Genomic DNA, 21,594 nt, shown 5'->3' with positions numbered 1-21,594 from the left:
AGTTAGGCCTGGCATTCGGCTCTGGAATATGGCAGCCGTGAGAACCCTGGGGCACGGCTTTCTATTCTGCACACCGTGGGGTCTCCAGGACTTAGGATCAACCTGAAGGCAACCTTTTTGGGGTTTTTTGGTATGTAAATTAAAGCAAAAACTATATTACCTGCCATAATGATTCTTGGTGGCACTGTCCAGGAAGCATTGGACTGTTAGCTGCAAGGTCGGGGGCTCAAATCCACCAGCCGCTCCAAGGGGGCAAGATGAGGCTGTCTGCCCCTGCAAAGATGTATAACCTCAGAAACCCTATCTGCGGCTCTGTGGGTCGGCAGCGACGCGGTGGCAGTGGGTGGGGTGGGTTAATCTACCTACTTCAGGAGATAAAGGGGTTCTTTCTGATGCTTTATAAATTGTCCTCCTTTTGTGCTTGCATAGATTGTCCTCCCATCAGGAACTACATGGTCTTCAATGTCACCAGCAGCAGTTTTCAAGTGTCTTGGAGTTTAAATTCCACCCAGAAGCACACCTTCCACGTCCAGGTTTACAAGGGCGAGGAGTTAGTCAGAAGTGCCAGCACCAGCGGAACGGCCATGCAGGTGGTGGGGCTGGAGGCCGGAGTGCTGTACCGGGTGAAGACCAGCTACTGGGAGTGCGGGGCCAACGCCACTGCCATGCTGACTGTCAGAACAGGTACGGCCACGAGGCAGAAGCCACCTCCTGCCTCTGGAGTTTCTCTCAGTCTCCCTCCTCGGGCTACTGTACCAAAGTACTGCAAAGTACATGAGCGTAGACGACACACACCGACTGTCTCACAGCCCGGGAGTTTGCTCTGAGGCCAGTCTGCTCACGTCTCCCTCCTGGCTTCTGGCGGTGCCAGGTGCTCCGTGGCTTGTGGATACTTCATCCCATGGTATCCTCGCTGACTTGTGTGTGGCTTGATGTGTCTCTTCTTGTCTTTGCTACGGACACCACCTGCAGGGCATTAGGGTCCACCCTACTCAAGTCAACCTAATGGGTAACATCTGCAAAGACGATTTCCCAACAAGGTCATGGTCATAGGTCTTGGGAGTTGTGCCTTCAACATCCAATCCTTAATATGTTCTAGTTCAGTTCTATTGTTTTCAGAGCTTCTAATCTTTGTTCTTCCTAAAATGAGGGCACGGGAAGTAATTGCCGGGCCCCACGGTTCCACTAGGGCTCCAGCTCCTTCTGATATTGACCTAGTCTTGGCTGTCACAAGCTCCCTCCCTTCTGGCATCTGTCAACATGGGCACTGTGGAGATCTTGTGCATTTTGGAGGACAGATAATAGATTCAGGATTCTCAAAATGAACAACAACAAAAAGCCTCACTGCCATTGAGTTGATTCTGACACACAGTGACCTTGAGGACAGGAGAAAACTGCCCCGGTGGTTTTCTAAGACTGTCGGTCTTTATGGGAGTAGAAAGCCTCCTCTACCTCCGGCAGAGCAGCAGGAGGATTTGAACTGTTGCCCTAACCCACCACAGCAGCAGAGTTGCTATCCAGGAACCTGGGTAATGTGATGGGAATGGATTGAGCCAAAGGTTGACAATTATAATCTACTCAGAAGCCCCTTGAATGACAAGCCTGGGCACTTGAAAACCTTGAAAACCTTCTGGAGCAGTTGATTCTGGAACATGCAGGGTCATCATGAGTCAGCATTGATTCGAGGACAACAGGTAGGATGAGCAAAAAAGGAAATCATACATTTAAAGGCCTCTGACCACCCTTGGTCTCACAGGGCTGGGGCTGCCTAACTCTCCAAATTATGGAGCTGAATTTCACATTAAAATATTCCTGAAGCATGCCTCATTCCCCAGGTGATGCCCATGAAGAGCAAACACAATGCACACTCCTTTGTGCCAAGAGGAAACCTCCTCCCAGCAAACACCACACACACACACACACACACACACACACACACACACACACAGACTCCAGTTTCTAGAAGTCAGCTGCCCTGGCCCATCTCTGCCTCATGACTCATCCTGCCCTCTGTCAGATCGCAGGTATTACCTGGATTAGGTACAGTGACGGAGGTTCTCCCCCCGCAGTGGGACCCTGCAGCTTCAAGGTGTGTGGTTTGGGAGTTGGGTAGGGGAGGTGAAACTGTAAGATGTTCTGGCCTAAGTATTGGGGATATGTGTATTTTGATCTGATCAGGTAAGGTCCTCATCCTGGAGCGTCCAAGCTGGTAACTCAGCAGGGTGAAGAGATAAAAGTCATTGAGTGGAAGATGCGACCCCAGGGGTCAGTCACAGGCATAGAGATTCACACTAGGGGCAGCAATTGGTGCCATTGAGTTAGGGAAAGAAAGAGCAGCCCTTTAATGGGAGGGTCCGACCCTCTTTATGCACTGATTTGAGGCTGATTCCATGTGAAGTGGTCAGTGGCCAGGGAAGGTCCCTGGAAGGTTGGGAAAGGCCCCAGTCAACCAGAATGCAAGCTCTTGGATGTGCAGGACACTCCAGTGATCCAGCTGGCTCCATCTCATTCATTTCTTATATCCTCAATATACTTGCAGGGTAAGTGAAAGATGTACTCTGTTCTCATTGAGGAAACTGAGACCAGAAAGTGGGGTTACTTATCTGAGAGTTACTTATGTGTGACTGTTGAGCTTGAGCTCCTGGGATCCCCAATGTGCCACTTTTTCTGCACCCGGCAAATGCACCACATTCTCTTCCCAAGTCATCCCCCAAAGTAGTTGCTGGTAAGTCAACTCTTGAGTGTGGATTTCTCCCAAGTTGGCTACCGGACTCTAAGACTGCTCTGGATTCAACTGTGTCTACCAAAAACCCATGTCAAAATGGTCATTTCCAAATCTGTGGATCTGACCATGTTTTGTCGGGTTAATTAGACCATGCCAGAGTGAATGGGGCCTAAACCTAATCTCTTCTCAGTGGTGTCTTATAAACTGAGACACACTCACAAGGCACAATGACAGCTGGAGAAAGTCAGAGGCTAGATTGCTGGCAGCTTCTCAAGGCTCAAAGAGACAAAGAAGAGCCTCCTTCGAGAGCCATGAACTTGGACTTCCAGTCTTCTGAACGATAAGACAATACATTTCTGTTCTTCAAAGTCACCCACATGTGATGTTTTTCTTGTAGTAATATTAGAGAACTAAGTCAAAGATTCATGCTTCAATCTGTAATTTAATATTTATTTCTCAGCAGGATATGTTTGTTGGTTTTTGTGGGGAGGGCTATTGACAGGGAAGCGTGAGGCTCTTGATGAGAGGGCTTCACACCATTTGCATTTTTTCTGCCTCAGATGCCCAGGTATTTGAACTCACAATAAGGATCATCAACCGCAACTTCACAGCAAAGCTACTGGACAGCAGCAGCGTGGAGTTCCAGGACTTTTCTAGACAGCTGCTGCAGGAGGTAACACTGGCACACAGACACGTGGGACTCTGGTTGAGTGTTCTGAGCAAGGGCACCCAGGCCAGGTCAACCAGACCTGCCCAGACCCTGCTCTGTGCTTCCAGAAAAATGACCTCTTATCACTATCAGCTACAGGGGAGGCGGAGCCCAGATTGCACACTAATTACACATACACAGAGATACTCTTATATTATTATATTTTTCTTTATGGATTATTTAATCTAGGTTTGCCTTGGGCAACCCATCTTGGGCTCAAGGGGTCTGCACTACTTGTTGGATTTTCTGTGGGCTGCGGTGACCTGGCCCCCTGTTTGGGTGCGCATTATAGAAGCATTTATCAATAGCCAGGTGCCCGTGTGGCTCAAGGCAGGAATCAGCACACCGTCTGAAAGAACCGAACCCCAACCAAACTCACTGCCAGCGAGTCAATGCTGACCCATAGGGATCCTGTAGGACAGGGTCAAACTGCCCCCTGTGAGTGTCCGAGACAGTAACTCCTAACGGGAGCAGAAAGCCCCATCTGTCTCCCACAAAGGCCCCCGGCACGTGTTCCAACTTATCCATCTTTGGATGGTGAGTTGTAGGAAAGAGTGACATCACGAAGCTGAGGACCCGTGTACGGTCTGAGAATGTGCTGGGAGCCCAAGCCAACAAGTCATCCTGCCAAAGGGTCACAGTTGCTAGCAAAGAACACCAAAGACCTAAGCCCCGGCTGGCCGCAAAGGGCTTTCCTATTCACAGGCCAACAGCCAGCAGGCGCTGCGCAGGAGCTCCCCGCGTCCCCAGGAGCCACATGGATGAGGGTTCAGAGGGCGGACAGACAGATGGGCAGTGGGCTGGCCCTGCAGCGGACAGACTTGAAGTGCAGGGGGCCTGAGTCATTGGGAACGGAAAGCCCAGCTGGACTCTGTGCCACAGGACCAGTTTGCTCCTGACGGAGGGAAACCCCGTGTGTGTCAGAGGAAAACCCTGGGGGTGGGGGTGGGGGGGTGTCAACGGCTGTTTGTTTTGGAAAGTAGCTTGCCAGGTTTTTTTCTGAGGTGCCTCTAGGTAGTCGTGAACCTGTAAACGTCTGGTCCACACCTGGGCATGTCAACTATTTGCACCCCCACGAGGGCTATCTCTGGTGTCCTGGGCAGTGTAACCCAGGAGGAGGCGCCTTGGCGGTGCCATGGTGGGTGTGGGTTGCTGCCCTCGCGGTAGGCAGGTCAACAGCACCAGCTGCTCCTGGAGAGAAAGACGGGGCTTTCTACTCCCGTGAAGAGCTGCAGTCTCAGAAACTCACAGGGAGGTTCTAGCCTGTCCTGGAGGGTTGTGATAAGTTTTCACGGACTCAATGGCAGTGGGTTGGGTTTGGGTTTTTAATATGGGAGACATTGCCTGGTAAGGATGCTCCCTATACAGACATCCTGGCAAAGGTAGTCTGAAACAAAGGGGAGGTGGTGTCTGCTCTCAAGAGCTATAAGGACGTGTGAGACCCGGGAAAGGTTGTCTCCCAACACTCGCCTGCAGGGCACATGCTTTTGAACTTCCTTAGAGAATCCTCTCTCTATAGTACTTCAATTGTGGACACAGGAAGGGAGAGGTAGGCAGGGAGAGACCAAGACTATGTCTCCTTTGCCCTGGCAGAAGTGGCTCTGCAGCTGGCTCTGTTTCCTGGGGCGTGCATGCGTGTCTGTGTGTGATTGAGAGAGAGAACTCCAAATAGACCCAGGGATGACCTCTCATACAAATGACCTTCATACTTGAGTTCAGGGCATCCAGAGGGGCTTTTACTTCACTGGGAGCTCGATCGGTTTGCGTTCTCCAATAAATACCAGACTCAGGCCCAACCACCTCAGAGTAGCCAACTGGGGAGCAGTGTGTGTGGGGGGGCGTTTAGGGAGGTGAGGAGGGAATGAGGAGTGGGGCGTGGTGGGCACTCTGCATGCTCCTCTCCGGTTGGTGGTTGGCGGCGTGGCCTCTCCTGAATCTCACAGGGGGCAGATGGATCGCGTGCGCCCTCCTTCCGTCTCACCTGGGCACCTGTTCTGCAGACAGAGGCATCGATGTTCCGTCTGAGGCGCTGTTGTTTCTTCTTGCTCAGGTTGAAAAGTCTTTCCCCCCGGCTGTCTCCGACCTGCACAGAAGTGGGAAGCTGCGGGTGGAGATTGTCTCCCTCCGGGCCGGAAGTGTGGTTGTGAAGCTCCGACTCACGGTGCAAGACCCACCGGCCCCAGTGTCTCTTTCCACGCTGTCCCGCATGCTCCCGCCGCTGTTCGCAAGCGCAGTGTTCCAAGTCGACCAGCAGGGGACACTAGTGCAAGGTAGGTTCTTCCCCTGCCCCACTTGGAGTGTGGCCCAGGATGCCCCTCCCGCTTCCGGCCAGCATCTAGGGGGCCGAAGCTAACAGGATCTCCCCCCCCCCCAAAGATAAGGCAGTAAACAAAACACAAATCCTTGGCCAGCCTTCTCCACCAGGCAGTGGGCTCCTGGCTTGAACAGCATGAGCCAGCCACACTTGAATCCCGTGGGCATTTCACATCTGGTTGCTGCAGGCAGTGCTGGGGTGGAGGCCTTTCCCTAAGAGTCACACCTCTGGAGCATCCTGACCGGGGGCAAGAAGAAGCCCTGGCTAGAGGATCCTGGGAGTGTAGACTAAGGATGCTGACCTTCCTTGTGCTTCTGCGCGAGTCTAGTTCAGCAGCCCCCACAAGATTTGTTCTACTGGGAGTTTCCTCAGGTAGGAAATGTGCAGAAGTCATAGAAGCAGGAGGGAAGGAGAAAGGGGAAAGGGAGGGGCGCAAAGTTGGAGAGGGAGGAGGGAAAGGGGAGAGGAAAGAAAGGAGAGAAAGGGTTGCAGCTCAAATGCAGGGGTGAAGTTCCTTCATGGGTGTTGACATCAAGGGCCTTGCATTTGGGGTGCATCCGCAGAATGGGCATCCCTGTGGTCCCTCAGCGGGCACTGGGTCCTAAAGGGAGTTCTGTCACCTCGGTGGTTAGGGAAGGGCATCCCATAAGAGGATCAGGCACACCTTAGTCCTTAAAGTAACATCCTTGCTTTTCAACACTTGAAAGAAGTCGGGTGCAGCAGACTACCCAAGCAGTGTGATGTTTGAGCACTTCACTGCTGCTTCCATGAACATTGGTTGTGGATCCAAGCAAGACATTCCTGGACAACTTCCACCTTCTCTCCATGTATTGTGAGGTGACCTGTTGGTCCAGGTGTGAGGATTTCGATTTGGGTTTCCTTTGCCTAGTGTTGTAACCCATCCTGAAGACTGCAGCCCTTGATGTTACTTTGAGGACTACAGTGCGCCTGACCCAAGCCATGGTACTTTCAATCGCCTCATATGCACGTGAACGTTGGGCATTGAGCACAGAAGACTGAAGAAGCATTGATAAGTTTCAATTATGGTGCTGATGAAGAATCTTGAAGGTGCCACGGACTGCCAAAAGAACCATCAGATCTGTCTCGGAAGAAGTACAGCCGGAATGCTCCTGGAGGCACGAATGGCGAGGCTTCATCTCATGTTCCTTGGACCTGTTATCAGAAGAGACCGGTCCGTAGAGAAGGACATCATGCTTGGTAAAGCGGGGGGAGGGGCAGGGAAAATGAGGAACGCCCTTGATGCTCCGGATTGGCACAGCGTCTGCAGCAATGGCTCAAACAGAAGGACAGTTGAGGGGATGGTGCCGGGCCCGATTGTGTTTGGAACGAACTCGAAGGGATCCGGCAACAGCAGAGAGGGTCAGCAGAAGTGAGGGGAGCCTTCCCTGGGATGGATTGATGGAGTAGCCACAGAAGCGGTGTGGTGCGCCCTGCCCCCGTGAAGGTGATGCAGGGCCTGGCTATGTTTGCTGTGTTGTACACGAGGCTGCTGTGAGCCAGAGCTGGCAGGGAAGCGACCATCAGCAGCAGCACAGGATGCCTGGTTCAGTGGTATGACAGCATCTGGGGACCGTCGAGGTCTTTTCTTAGAGCAGGAAGGGGATGGAAGCAGAGGTCACCAGGGAAACCAGACGGGAAGAGCGGAGGTGAGAGGAAGAGCAGGGGCTACGATTTCTGTTTCACTTTGTGGCCTTGTGCCAGTCCTCACTGACAGATGATTAGACAATGAGGGGGGGGGAGGGTTAGCTTTGGCAGGGGTGAGGGGGTGAGCAATTAGATGGACAGATACTGGGGCAAGGAGATTGGGGATATTTTGTGAAATGGGGGACAGGTACTTAGCATACTCCCTTGCCCCAGTCAGAAGGGCCCAGACTTCCTGTTGGAAAGGCAAGCTGTGGGTTCTTTAGGCCCCTAGAGTCATTTCCAGGACATGGGGAGAAGACACCCCAGCATCATCCCTGCACCTGTTGAGACACCTGGACTCTCTAAGCTGACACACCAAGCCATGTTAACCTGCCATGTTAACCTGACATATCTCAAGGCAAATATATATATTTTATATTTCTTTGCCAAAGCACTGAGTATTAGGAGGGTGTTGGCCCATTACAAGGAAGGAAGTAAAATCTTGACGTTTGGGGTTCAGGAATACAGGGTAAACAAGACAGGAACACTGTCACGCTTTGGGGAGCTCATACAGGGAAACCTGTGAGACGAGAATCTGACAAGCCACTGCGTTGTTTACCCAACTCTCCCCCGTTCCCCCTCACCAAGCCCCTGGGCACCACAGACTAGCCACACTGACACACAGAGCTAACTGCAGGTGCCTCCAAATAGGACGAGGCCTGGCATGCCCCCGGGCCCGAATACAGGCTTCTAGGGGAGGGGCTCCATGCAGGTCCTTCTGCAGGGGAGCTGGGCACTAGAGGTGCTTGCTAGAGCCCCAAGTCTTCGCTCGGCCCCGTCTGCTCCAGGCCCTGCCCTGTGCAGCCCAGTGGGGACGAGGGAGCAAATGGCGGCCCTTTGTGAGCCTGCGTCTGTCTGTCTCTGTCCGTTTGGCAGACTGGGATGAGTGTGCAGACCCCTTGGAGAATGACTGCTCAGCCACCGCTCAGTGCCTCAACCTGGAGGGTGCCTACACCTGCCGCTGCCAGACCGCCAGCGATGCCAACCCCTCCCGGGCGGGCCGGGCCTGTGAAGGTGGGTGTCCTGGGCCCGGCTCTTGAAGGAGTTGGCCGACTTCATCCTCAGACACAGAGGGCACAGTGTCCGGGCCCGCAGCACCTCCAGGAGCCCAGGTTTTGATTTCAGCTTCTCTTCAAAAAGAAAGAAATTCAGATTCTAGTCCCTCCGTTGCAGCTAATGTCGACTCACTGTGACTCAGAGTAGCCTGGGCTCCGTGGGGTTTTCAATGGCTGACTTTTCAGAAGTCGACCGCCAGGCCTTTCTTCCAAGGTGCCCGGGGAGGACTTGAAACTCCAGCTATTTTGTGAGTAGCCATGCCCATCTATGAACCCAGCTCCCTGCCACGGAGCCAGTTCTGACTCCTAGCGAACCCGTGGGACAGGGTGGAATTGTCCCCGTGGGTTCCCGAGACTGTCCCTCCTTATGGGAATAGAAAGCCTCATCTTTCTTCTGTGGAGTGGCTGGTGGTTTCGAACTGTTAATCAGCCCAGCCTGTCACCCAAGACACCACCTCGGGGGCTCCTCCTCCCACATGGTAGTCACGAGTGCACGTAGTGGTGAATCAGCCTGATTCCATTCACGTTGATCTCAGTGCACTTGTACAGACTTTGCAGAGTGGGAAGGAACTCCTGGGAATCATCGCGGGCATAAGCCTGTGAGGATGTGCAGCCCCTCCCCACCCCCCACGAATGTGCTGAATGTGAGGTCTCCTGAGCTCCATTCTTGGTGCGTCTCGGCCACAAGTCAGTTTTGGAACCGATTCTGTCAACTGGTTGCATTCTGTCTAGAGTGCTGAACTGAGTGGCCCGAGGAGGCGACCACCCCCGGATGGCATGCTGATGCTCCATGGCGCATGTCTGGCCTGGATATCACTGCGGCTGGGAGTGAGGGGGGGGTGTCCTTTGTCATCCCCAGCAAAACTGGGGAGAGCGGTGAAGCATGGCCCTGTTCTTTTAAAAATTTTTTAAAGAGGGGTTGGATAGTGTGTATTATCTCCACTGTGTCTCTTCTCTTTTCATTATTCACCCCAACATGCAGTAAGCTGCCAAGACTGACCCTGCCCAGGTTTCCCACCTCCCCACATGGGTCTCAGGATTGAATGGCGGCTGCAGCACCCTGGTTCTGCAGCCCTGAGGTAGTTCCCCTTGCAGGATTTAGCGGAGTCATGGATTAAACAAGACACCTGCCTTGCCTCCTTGTAGAGTGCTGGGGAGACTGCAGATATGGATCCCTTTAACGATTCAGATGCCAACCAAGGCAATCCAGGCCCCTGTGTTGGGCTTGCCTGGAAAGCGGCAGGCCGTCTTGCTGCATGGCCTGTGCGCTCCTCTTGGGCGAGGCTCCCCCAGTGCGCGGCGGGCTCCGATAGCCTGGTAGACCAGATGTCTGAGTGTGATTTATGTCCCAGCAGGTGAGCTAGTGAGCCCTCTGGATGGCATGCAACCCCTGGCAACAAGGGTGCCCACCCCAGCCCTTGGGACTGAAGGTTCCGCTGATGGCACTGCAGTGGCTGCAGGCAGGCCCACCCTTGTGACCCCTGGCTTGTCACACAGCCCCGGGACCCTGTGGAACACCTCAGCAGCAGACCAGGCCCAGAGCCCTGCGCCCCTGCTCAGGAGAGGGCACGAAGGCAGCACAGCCGAGCAGGACAGGAACAGCACGGGGCATGGCATGGAGGAGGAGGTGCCCAGTGCCACCCCAGGCCCGGGGACCAGCCATTGGAGGACAGGCCAGGTGGCCAGCACCGGGGCTTCCAGTATAACCCACAGCTCCCTCCTGGAAGCCTCAGATGGCCCACTGGACCCCATGGGTCAGTTCCTTGAAAATTCAACTGTGGAGTCCAGCCCCCGGCCCACCCCCACAGCAGGCCTCGCGGACCACATCGTGTGGCACCCCAGTTCCCCGGCGGAGCAGGACACACTGCCAGCACCTCTGAACACCACACGGCCATGGGACTTGGACCCAGGGCCTCCCAGCTCCCCAGACCTGCCATTAGCCTCCAGCCCTGCTTCTCCAAAGACCCCGGCCTGCGGTGAGTAGCTTGGAAGGTGCCTCCTGGCTCAGGAAAGGTGGGAGGGCAAGTTCCCACGCACTGAGGTCTGGGCAGTCTCAGGCTGTGAGGACTCACTGCCACGGCAGACCCTTTGGAAGTACTGGGCGCCAGTCTCACGTTCACGTCACTCTGCCAGGGCGCAGAGTGACCGTGCACCTGGCGGCAGGTGGCTGCTTCACTGAGATGAGGGTGCCTCCCTGTCTCTCCAGCCTCCCACCGCTCCCCCACACCACGGCCTCCTTCTCTGCAAGCAGGTGGGCAGGAGGTGGGACCTCCTGGGTCATTTGAGGCCTATATGCGCTGGAGTGCCCCAACGTTGTGCCTGCACCCCAGCAGTCATGCACCCCAGTAGCATGTACGCTTCACAATCGTTCTGCTCCCCCTGACAGCTCCATGCTGTGTCAGAGGGTTCAGGCTTGGCAGAGGTCCTGATGACCCCTCAGGGACACACAGCAACTGCGGGAAGCAAGGATCTGACCCCGTCATCTCCCATTGACTGGGCTGCCCTTCAGTTGTGAGCTGGCAGAGTCATTGCACCCCGTCTTCTTCCAGGTTAACCCCCATCAGTGCACTGTGCCCCCCTCCACTGTCCCAGATCAGAATGGAGGCCCAGGCCCCGTAGCAGAACAGCAAGGGCCCCAGGGTCCCCTGCAAGGGTGGTCCGTGTACACACCAGCCACCCTCTCGTCAGCCCATGTAGACCCAGGCTTTAGAAGGTGACCAGATGCTCAGGGCAGCCACCTGGAACCTGCTTACTATAGCCACCACCCAATCCTGATGCATAGCAACCTGGAAGGCAGAGGAGACGGCTCCTTTAGGGTTTCTGAGACTGTGCATTTTATGGGAAGCAGGCAGCCTCATTTTTCTCCCACGGAGCTACTGGTGAGTTTGAACCCCTGACCTGGTGGTTAGCAGTCCAATGCCGCCAGAACTCCTCTGGAACCAGCTCAGGAAGCTTTTATTGCTGGAAGTCCAGAAACCTCCGGGATGTCTTTGAATCACTCCCTGAAACAAACACAACCCTAAACCTTTTAAGCTCCTCCTGAGGGAAGGGGTGCCTTCCAGGCAGAGAGCGGATATCCTGGTGTCTTCTGAGACCATGGTGTCCCCAGGGTAGGGCCAAAGCAGAAAGCCATGAGCTGGCACCATCCCTCTCCCTGTGCCCTCTGCACCTGGAGAGGTTGTGGCACCTGAGCCCTGAGTGTTAGCCTTTCTCTCCTTGGTGGAGAGAAAAGAAGCAGTTTGCAACCAGCAGCCACTCCTCAGGAAAAAGATGAGTCTTTTACTGCCATGGAGAGTGACAGTCTCGGAAAGCCACAGGGGCAGGTCTACTCTCTCCCGTATGGTCACTATGTGTCAGCAACGACTCAATGGCAGTGAGTTGTGTTTTTTTTTTGTTCAAAGGCATTTGCATTAAAATGATCAAGGGTGGGGATGTCAGGGGGGACCCTTACTGAGGTCTGAGAAATCAGTGTCTTGGCCCCTCCTGCCTTCATCAGGCATGGTTGGCTCATCTGTGTCATGGGCGACGTTTGAAGAAAAAAAGCGCATTAACCATGGTCACCCTGACCTGGCAGAAAAAAGCCTGGGGCCAATTTTTGCTGTCCAGACTTAGGGAAAGGTAAGGCAGAACGAAGGCATGAACAGCCACGGCTGAGCCTTTTATAAGTGCCCCTGAAACACAGACTCACTGCCATGAGCCAATGCTGACTCGCAGCTCTCCTTCAGGACAGGGTAGAAGAGCCCCTGGAGGGTTCTGACACTGTCACTCTCTACGGGAGTAGAGCTCAAGTTCACAGCCATGGAGTCCATTCCGACTCACGGCCACCTGCAGGACAGGCTAACACTGCCCTGTGGGTTTCTGAGACTCACTCTACGGGAGTAGAAAGCCTCATCTTTCCCCTGTGCGGCTACTGGTGGTTTTGAACTGCTCACCTTGTGGTGAACTGCCTAAGGGGTAGCCCACTCTGCCACCAGCGCTCCTCGTACGCGCGCCTTTGATGACAGCCTTGAAAGTCCAGCCCGGATCTTGTGACGCTGGAGGCGATCGTCCCACAGTGCTCCTGTGTGATCTTCAGTGTTAGTGGAAGTGTCTCTCTTCCCTTCTCCCTGGAGCAGTGTGATGGGCTGCACTTCTAGCTTTTGTCTGTTTCACCTTCCAGTTCCCAACCCCATCACCAAGGTCAGGGTCTCCAATGTGACCGGCACCAGCTTCCACGTGGCATGGGAGGCAGGTCCCATCCTCAGCTCCACTTTCCTGCTTACGCTGACCTCTGCACTGAACCTCCCCCTGGACTTCGAGACCCAGAACACAAGCCTGGCGCTGCTGGGACTGGAGCCCGGCATGCTGTACAAGCTTGCGATCGCAGCCAAAGCGTGTGGGAAAGAAGGCGCCAAGGTGCACTTGAAAGTGAGGACAGGTAACGTTCCAGGAGCCCCCGTCGCTGCTCCTTCGTTTGTCCCCGTGGGAAGGAAAAGATACGCATCCAACAGCTTTCGGGTGCAGTGAGGCTTTTTGAAGACGTGGCTTTGTTTGAGGGATTGCATCTTCTCAGGGTAGTGAACTCTTACATCCCTCACACTCAGATGGTCGGCAAGTGCCATCTGAGTGCGGCACATTTCCTGCAGCGCATCTCTCTGCGCTGCTCCTGTCTGTCCACCATCGCGGGCAGCCCTTGGCTCGCTGGCCAGCCTCACGTGCATCTGTGTCTCTGTGTCTTTTCGCGACCCAAGGGTGATTAGGTTTGGCGTCCGCTCTACCTTGGTCTGATGGTATCCCCACGAAACCCAACCCCTATTTCCAAACAGGATCACATCCACAGGTACGGGTGCGGGGTGGGGGGTAGGGGGAGGAGGAGCAGGGCTGACTTTAGTACTCACGTTTTGAGGGACGCAATTCAATGTGTGACACACAAAACCTTCCCGATGTCAGGACAGGTGTTGGGCAGGCCAGGGTGAAGAGGCGCCTCCGTGGCAAAGTGCTGCAGATGTTCTGCCCTGAGGCTGCAGGCCACACCGGGGGATGCCAGGCCTCACTAACTGCAGCCAGGGAGTGGGGTCTCTGTCTGGCTGTCGCCATCACCTAACATCCCACCCCCTACTCTCTTGGGGCCACCTGCACTTGGCTTTCAGGGAGGAATGATGATAAAAAGTCTAACTGGGAGGCAGACAGGCTCCTTAGCGAACGCTTCAAGGCCTGACCTACACACATGCACACACACGCACGCACACACACACGCACACACACACACAAACACACACATGCACACAGAGGCTATCATGGAATTGAGGGCTAGCAAATGAGACATGGACCCCAAGGAGGGGAAGCTAATCCTCATCGATAGCTATCTAAGACTGCCACCCAGTCGATGCTGACTAGCGGTGACCTGTTGGACAGGGTACAGTGGCCCCTGAGCATTGCTGAGAGGTTCATTCTTCATAGGAGCACGAAGCCCTGCCTTTCTCCCAAGGGGTACCGGCCTTGCAGTGAGCAGCCCAATGTGTAACCACTGTGCCACCCGGGCTGCTGGAGCTGCAGTCAAGAGAACCCTCCCTTTTCTCTCTCCCAATGGCATCTAGAATCTAGAGATTTTCTTAAGCTACCACTTACCCGAGTGACAAATGCATGGGTGAGGCTGCAGAGTAGCTGCTCGATTTGAGAGCTGTGTTCTCTAGAGGGGGGCTGGAGGGGGCAGGTTTGGGGTGTACCTGTTCTCCCTGGGATTTGTCCCCTGGAGCCTGGGCGCTCTATCTGTGCTGCAAGGTTGAGGGCCTCATCCATGGAGGCTCTTCATGGCCAAGTACAAAAGCACTATTATCAATACTGAAATGGCAGCCGATCACTTTATTTTCAGCCTATCACTTTATATGTAAGCCTTTTAATTCTCTGCCCCGTAGCGGCCCAGAAGCTCACCGGGAAAGTGCGAATAGCCAATGTCGAGTACTCGGAATCCTTCCAGAATGCCAGCAGCAGAGAGTACCAGGACTTCCTAGGACACTTCTTTACCGTGGTACGTTGGTGGCAGTGGCTAGTTCCCTTTCGGAATACGAGGGAGGGATGGTGGGGAAAGGGGGTATAGAGATCCAGCTTCACATTAGCAGGACTTCTGTTTTGGGGAAGGAAGCTGGGGATTACCTTCTTGGGCTGGCAGACAGGGGGAAACCTTTGTTCTCTGCTGCCCCCTGGCTGTGCGTGGCTATCTTTCCAGGGAAACTTCTTTATGGATGAGAGGGTCTTACGGAGAAGGAAGGGGGCCTGTCAGCATAGTTAGTGGCCTTTACACTTGTCTGGTAAATGCAAGGTCCACGGTACCAGTCCATCGGCCGCTCTACAGGGGAAAGATCAGGCTGTCTGCTCGCATCTAGATCCAAGTCTCAGAAATCCACGGCACACTTGGGCTCGGTCCTCCAGGGTGGCTGTGGGTGGGTGGTGGAGCAGGGAAAGCACCCTGGTGACTCAGCGGGTAAACCCTCAGCTGGTGGCAGAAAGGGCAGCACTTCTAACCCACGAGCTGCTCCACGGAAGAAAGAGGTGGTATTCGTCAGCAGCATCTTACCTGAGCAGGGCAGAGGCCAAAGAGCCTCCTGGCTGAGAAGCTAAGGAGGGAGGCCTGCCTGTGGGCATGGCTGAGAAGAGCCTGTCCTAACCAAAGAACTGTGTCCTGAGCATTTTTGACTTTGAGTCGTAACCCGTTAGCTCCCTTCATAAGCCCAGTTAGTGTAAATATTGTCTGTGAGCGCCATGTGGCCATCACAGTGAACTTTCAAACTCACCAGAGAAGCACAGAGAGCCTCGGGAGAGACTGTTGAAGTCAGAGTTGGTAAGAGTGTGGAGGCATTTCTGACCCCTGTCATGGTAGTGAGCCGTGGGCTGGTGTGGTGGTGGAGTCTCGCACCCTGTGAAGTCAGAGGAGGGTGGGCTGTTTTACAGTACTCCATTTTGCTTATCCATTCACCTGTTGATGAACATTTAAGAAGTTTCTATTTTTCACTATTATGTATAATAAAAAGCAAAGATTGCACTCACTGTCAGAGTCGATGCCAACTCAAAGTGGCCTCAGGACAGTGGCACTGCCCGATGAGTGTTTGAGACTGTAACTCTTTACAGGGATAGAAATGCCCGCCTTTCTCCCAAGGAGTGGTTGGGAGTTTTGAACCGCCGACCTTATGGATAGCTGCCCAAAGCATAACCACACAGCCCCAGGGCTCCTTGTGTCTAACAGTATCTATGATTTTCTTTGTAGTAAACACCTCTGCTCTACCTAAATACCCCTTCAGCATTCTTTAAGAAATTGCATTGTTACAGGTTGTAAAGGGTATATTCTTTGTGATAGGGGTTAGTTTACCTTTATAAGAATAGAGGGACCCCTGGTTATACTCCAATGTGACCATTTATTAGTACGGTAGAAATGTCAGGCATCTTAACTTTTCCTCAGTGGAAGAGTTTTGTTTTCTAAGACCCACAAGAGTGGGTTTAAGTGTTCCATCTACTGGCAGTGTGTGGAACCATGGTAGCATCTTGTCAATGATTGCATCATAGTTTTGAGATTTTGCATAATTGCAAAATATTTGGTGGAGACACATTGCTTCATATTTTCAAGATTCATACATGTGGTAGCATGTATTGCTATTTTATTCTCTTTATTGCTGATATTGTTTTCTTGTTACATTATAGTATATTAGCATTATTTTATAGACATTATATCTAATTATTATAATTATACTCCACTTGTCTTGGACTGCTACCTGCAAGATGAGAAGCTGGAACCCACCCACCACACCACGGGATAGAGACAGGGCTTCTTCTCCAGCAAAGCGCTGGTGTCTTAGAAACCCACAGGGCCAGTCCGACCCTGTCCTCTAGCTTCCCTGTGAGTCGGCGTCGACTCAGCAGTGACTTGGTTTTGTCTGTCAATGTGTGGACCATCGTGAGCATGTTTCTGGGATGCCGGAAGCTGTGCCACCGTTATGTTAAGAACCATCAGGTCCCCCATGGCGGACAGGTTTCAGTAGAGCAGCCCGACTGAGACAGACCAGGGAGAAAGAATGGGAGGCCCACTTCCAAGGAATTTGCCGATGGAAACCCTAAGAGGGGGCGTGGAAGCTTGTCTGAGGTGCGGCCAGAGAATGAAGCCCTCGGGTGGGAGGCACTCAGAACAGGACTGGGGAAGGGCTGCCTCCTCAATGTAGAGTCTAACTCAATGGCGCTGATGGAGCAGAGCTCTCAGGACATTCATTTGCTGATGGGAAAATGAAAAGTAACATCTGTGAACCTGCATTAATAATTGGAACATGGAATGTATGACGTATGAATCCAGGAAAACTGGAAGTCCCCCAAAAGGAAATGGAAAGCATAAGAATCAACCTCCGAGGCCAGCCCCAGTGAGCTGACACGGATGGGTATTGGCCATTGGGAACTGGGCACCCATCTCCTTTACTGTACCAGGAATGACAGACTCAGGAGGAGCGGTGTCCCTTCAGCACCAGAAATATCACGTCAAGATCTGTCTGGAAGTCCAGTGCTGTCTGTGATGGGATAACACCCCAATTCCTACCAGGAAGACCAAGTACCATAGCTGGTATGCAAATTTACCCACCAACCACCCAAGGCAGATGATGGAGAAATTGAAAACGTCTACCAGCATCTTTAGTCTGAAATGGATCCAACAAGGAACCAAGATGCATTGATTATGACTGGTGATTGGAATGTGAATGTAGGAAACCATGAAGAAAGGATCAATGGTTGGAAAATACAGCCCTGGTGATGGAAACAAGGTGGAGGTCATGTGACAGAATCTTGCAAAGCCAATGACTTCTTCATGGAAAAGAGCCTTTTCAGCAAGGTCCATCTGTGGAACTTTCCAGATGGCATACACAAGAATCAAATGGAGTCCAGCAGTGGGAGGAGGTGATGGCAAAGCCCGACATGACCAGTGGGCACATGGCCAAGAGCTGACCGTGGAACAGACCCTCGACCACTCATCCGCAAATTCACGGTGAAGCTGAAGAATATTCAAACATGTCCAAATGAAGAGAGCCACGGGAACGCCTTGAGTATATCCCACCTGAATTTAGCGAGCATCTCACAGGAACAGATTTGATACATTGAACACGTAAAACCCAACACCAGATCCGTTGAATCCTCCCAACCAGGCCAGTAAAACAACATCACACCAAAGAAAGAAAAGATTGAAATCGTCTTGGATTTCACTTTTCTTGGAGCCACAACCAACACTTTTGGAAGTTTATTTTTGTTGTTAGGTGCCATCAAGTCGGTTCTGACTCATAACGACCCTATCACGACAGAACAGAACACTGCCTGGTCCTGCACCATCCTCACAATGGTTCCCGGGCTTGCACCCACGGTTGCTGCCACCTTGTCCGTCCTTCTCTTAGAGGGTCTTTCTCTTTTCTGCTGTCCCTCTGCTCTACCTACCATGATGCCCTTCTCCCAACAACACAATCAAAGTACGTGAGATGATGTCTCTCCATCCTTGGCTCTAAAGAGCACCCTGGCCATCCTTGTTTCAAGACAGATTTGTTTGTCCCTTTGGCAGTCCATAGAACTTTCAATGTTCTTCACCAGCACCACAAGTCCAACACATCAGTCTTCCTTACTCAAAGTCAAACGTTCACAAAGCAGATAGGCAACTGGAAACACCATGCTTGGGTCAGGCACACCTCAGTCCTTGCTTTCCAACACTCTACAGAGATCTGGTGCAGCAGATGCACCCAATGCACGCGTCTTCTGGTCTCCTGACTGCTGCTTCCATGAGCATTGACTAATGTAGTCAAACAGTTAGATGAAGTACAGCATTGAGCCACTCTGCTCCAACAGAAAGATCACCCTGAGGATTAAGGTGTGGCCTCATATGCGCATGAAAGCCAGACACAGGAAAGAACGGATGCACTTGAACCTCGGTGCTAGAAGAGCAAACAGCTACAGCCAGACACTGCTGCAAAGTGAGCAGGGGGGACTCCTCTCACAGGCTTTGGAGAGAGTCGGCGAGAAAGAGGCCTCTGAGCTGACTCAAGCAGTGGCTGCATCAGTGGGCTCAACCACCACGCCCATTGTGAGGGGCAGCCAACAAAAGCAGTCTATTGTATAGTACTTGACACCTTTGATTCATCAATTCCCCTCTTGATGGATACTCGGGTTGCTACTGTGAATAGTGTCACAGTGATTGGTGCTGTAGTGCCGCACTGGTGTATAAGTATCCACCCCAATATTCTGAATTATTCTCTCTTCTAAAGGGGTTCCCTCTTTGTCCATCGATTGGGGATAGCTTGGGGTGTTTGTCTAGGATTTCAGAGAAGCTAATGATCCCACGAGGCACATGATGTGTGTGTATTATTGTCTGTAGGGCATTAAAAGAGGCTTGAGGCGGTACACTGGCTTAATGCATCAGTTAGATCTTTGTCACTCCCTAGTAAGGATCCTGGAACTTGCCTTTCAGACTCATCTCAGATGCAAGTAAAAGGAACCTTAATCCCAGCCTATGGCAGATGCCTGCCTCTAAGTCGTGGAGAAAGAGTGAGAGTAGCTGACTGTTCGCGGACAAGGATGCAGCCACTCAGGGGTAGCACCAACCGAAGGGACTCACGTCTCTGGGGTCTTCAGCCTCGGTGGATGACACAGGTTTACTGACCCTGGGCCACCCGAAGGCCTGGGGTGGAATCCTTGTGCCTGAGCTTCAAGACATCACTCTTCACACCTTTCAGAAGAGGACGGGGTTGTTGCTGCAAAGACCACCTTTGCAGCTCTGCTTTTCCATGGGAGATTGAGTGATAGCGACGATTTGAACCCCCTTCAGAGATGGTGGCTTTGGGCATTTTGACTATAGTGAGTTAAAGTGGGATATATAAAATTACAATGTGTGATATATGATTCTGGCCAAAGCTAAAGAATGCACAATCCAAAGCTTTTCTGGGTAGCAATGGATGCCCAAATAGGGATGGCGGAAGTATTCATGGGGAAACAGTTTTGAAAATGATGTTTCCTTGAAACATGCAAGGGGACAATTATTTGCAGCATCAAGAACAAAAAATGTTCTAGGAAATAGGTAGGGTGGGAGTCTCCCTCCCCTTGAGCATGCATCAAACCCCCTGCCCTCCACAACTCTGCACTGAGGGTAAACAAACAAACAAACAAACAAATAAAAGCCCCACCAGGTTACATGAAACCACCCTGAGTTCACAGTCACCCCTGTTCCATGGGGCATTCAAGAGCTGGTTTCTTGGAAGTAGAACCCCAGACCTTTCTTCCAAGGTACCTCCGGGTGCACTCAAACCACGAGCCTTTCCATGAACAGCCAAGTACATTACCTGCTCAGACCACCCTGGGAGCGAGCTGACAGATCCTCAATGGAATGAGGAGCCCCTTACCAAGTAACATGGCCTTGCGGGTCAGGTCCCTGTCTTTGCACTGAGCCCCAGACTCAGCCTGTAGATAACAGCTTGCTGGTCACGATGGCTGTATGCCCTACCCGCTGTCACAGAAACAGCTACGCATGTGTGCTGGGCTCAGGGACACAGCAGACAGGAATGGGCCCCATGGACCCACTTTGGCTTCTACCTTTCCCCCAGGGTGCATCTAGGCGAGGATCGCTCCCTTCACCTGGTCTGTCTCCCCACAGGTGCGGAGCTCCTTACCGGCCCCCACACGCCGGCTCATGGATGAGGGTGGCATTAAGATGGAAGTGGCCAGCATCACCAATGGCAGCATCGTAGTGGGGTTCACCCTGCTGATCCTGGCGGACCTGGATGCCCGGGACATGTTGGATGTGTTCCTCGCTGCCTTCCAGAACATGTCTCAGCTGACAGTGATGAGCGGTGACACCTTCATCCAAGGTGCTTGGGAGGTTGGGCCCCATGGAGACCCCAATAACTTCTGGGACCAGAGCCAGGAAAGGGGCCCAAGCCCTGTTTGTCTTTTAAAATTAATCAATGGTTTAATTTTTCATCCTGAAATAATGACCGAACCCATAGAGGCATGTCTTATCCACCCTTCACCCCGTTTCCCTCAATGATAATATCTCGTGTAAACCTGTTGGGTACCATCCAGTCGGCCCCAACTCAAAGCAACGCTATACACAACCGAATGAACACTCCCCGCCCTGCACCTTTCTCCCGAACCCAATGCTGCAGCCACTAGTCAATCCACTTCACTGGGGGTCTTTCTCTTTTCTGCTGACCCAGGGATTGCTTCCCCCGCCCCCGATACCACATCCACAGTACGTGAAACAGGTGAGCGGTGGTGTATCAGGATAGATGAAGCCCCAACCCAGAAAACTGGCATTGACACAGCACATGCAGCTTATTCGGATCCCACTAGTTTCACATGCACTCATCCACGCATGCGTGGGCTTTTTCGTTTTTGGCTGCTGTCGCTGCACGCCATCACACTCCGACATTAGAACTGCCCCATAGGGCTTTCTAGATGATAGGAATTTTAGACATACCACAGAGTGCCAGAAGGATGAACCAATCCATGGTGGAATCAGTACTGTCAGAGTGCTACAGAGAACGGAGGCTGGCGAGGCAGTGCCGCATGTACTTGGGTGTGTTATCAGGGGCGCAGTTCCAGGAGAGAGGACATCGTGCTTGGTAAAGTAGAGGGTCAGCAAAGATGAGGGAGACCCTCGTTGAGGAGATGAATTGGCACAGTGGCTGCAGCCACTGTGATAAGGAGACTTTCGGACTGAGCACTGGCCGCGCTTGAGGGGTCACTATGAGTTGGAATTGACTTGGTGGCATCTAACAGCAACAACAACAAAGGAGGGGGTAGGGAGCATCGGAAGAGTGATGATGCACACACAGCTGTTGTAAAAGCAACCCAACTATGAACTACGTGATAGGAAGATATTACATCAAGAAAACGACTAAAAAGAAAGAAACCAAACGTGGCCAGTGGTTACCAGGGGTGAAGGAGGAAGAGTTTTTTTGCCGAGGGTGCACTGAGTTTATGTTAGTGCTGGTGGAATAATTAGGATCTCATTCATGCTTGGACAACAATAAGAGGATAATCAATGCTCCTGAATTATCCACGCAGTTGCTGAATTGGAGAATGCTTTTTGTGTATATTTTTGCCA

General features: G+C 52.6%; 1 protein-coding gene across 1 annotated transcript in view; it reads left to right on the top strand.

Moving 5' to 3' along the window:
• Nucleotides 1–21,594, top strand: part of UMODL1 (uromodulin like 1) — a 68,876-nt gene that overhangs the window by 29,481 nt on the left and 17,801 nt on the right. The window contains exons 7-14 of the mRNA XM_075542910.1: nucleotides 430–684; nucleotides 3,286–3,398; nucleotides 5,485–5,704; nucleotides 8,329–8,466; nucleotides 9,863–10,483; nucleotides 12,667–12,924; nucleotides 14,402–14,514; nucleotides 20,140–20,353. Of these exons, the coding sequence (XP_075399025.1) occupies nucleotides 430–684; nucleotides 3,286–3,398; nucleotides 5,485–5,704; nucleotides 8,329–8,466; nucleotides 9,863–10,483; nucleotides 12,667–12,924; nucleotides 14,402–14,514; nucleotides 20,140–20,353 (1,932 nt within the window). The remainder of the gene's footprint in view (nucleotides 1–429; nucleotides 685–3,285; nucleotides 3,399–5,484; nucleotides 5,705–8,328; nucleotides 8,467–9,862; nucleotides 10,484–12,666; nucleotides 12,925–14,401; nucleotides 14,515–20,139; nucleotides 20,354–21,594) is intronic.

This window comes from Tenrec ecaudatus, chromosome 2, assembly GCF_050624435.1.
Source record: "Tenrec ecaudatus isolate mTenEca1 chromosome 2, mTenEca1.hap1, whole genome shotgun sequence".
Taxonomy (NCBI): domain Eukaryota; kingdom Metazoa; phylum Chordata; class Mammalia; order Afrosoricida; family Tenrecidae; genus Tenrec; species Tenrec ecaudatus.
This window is presented reverse-complemented; position numbering and strand designations above follow the sequence as displayed.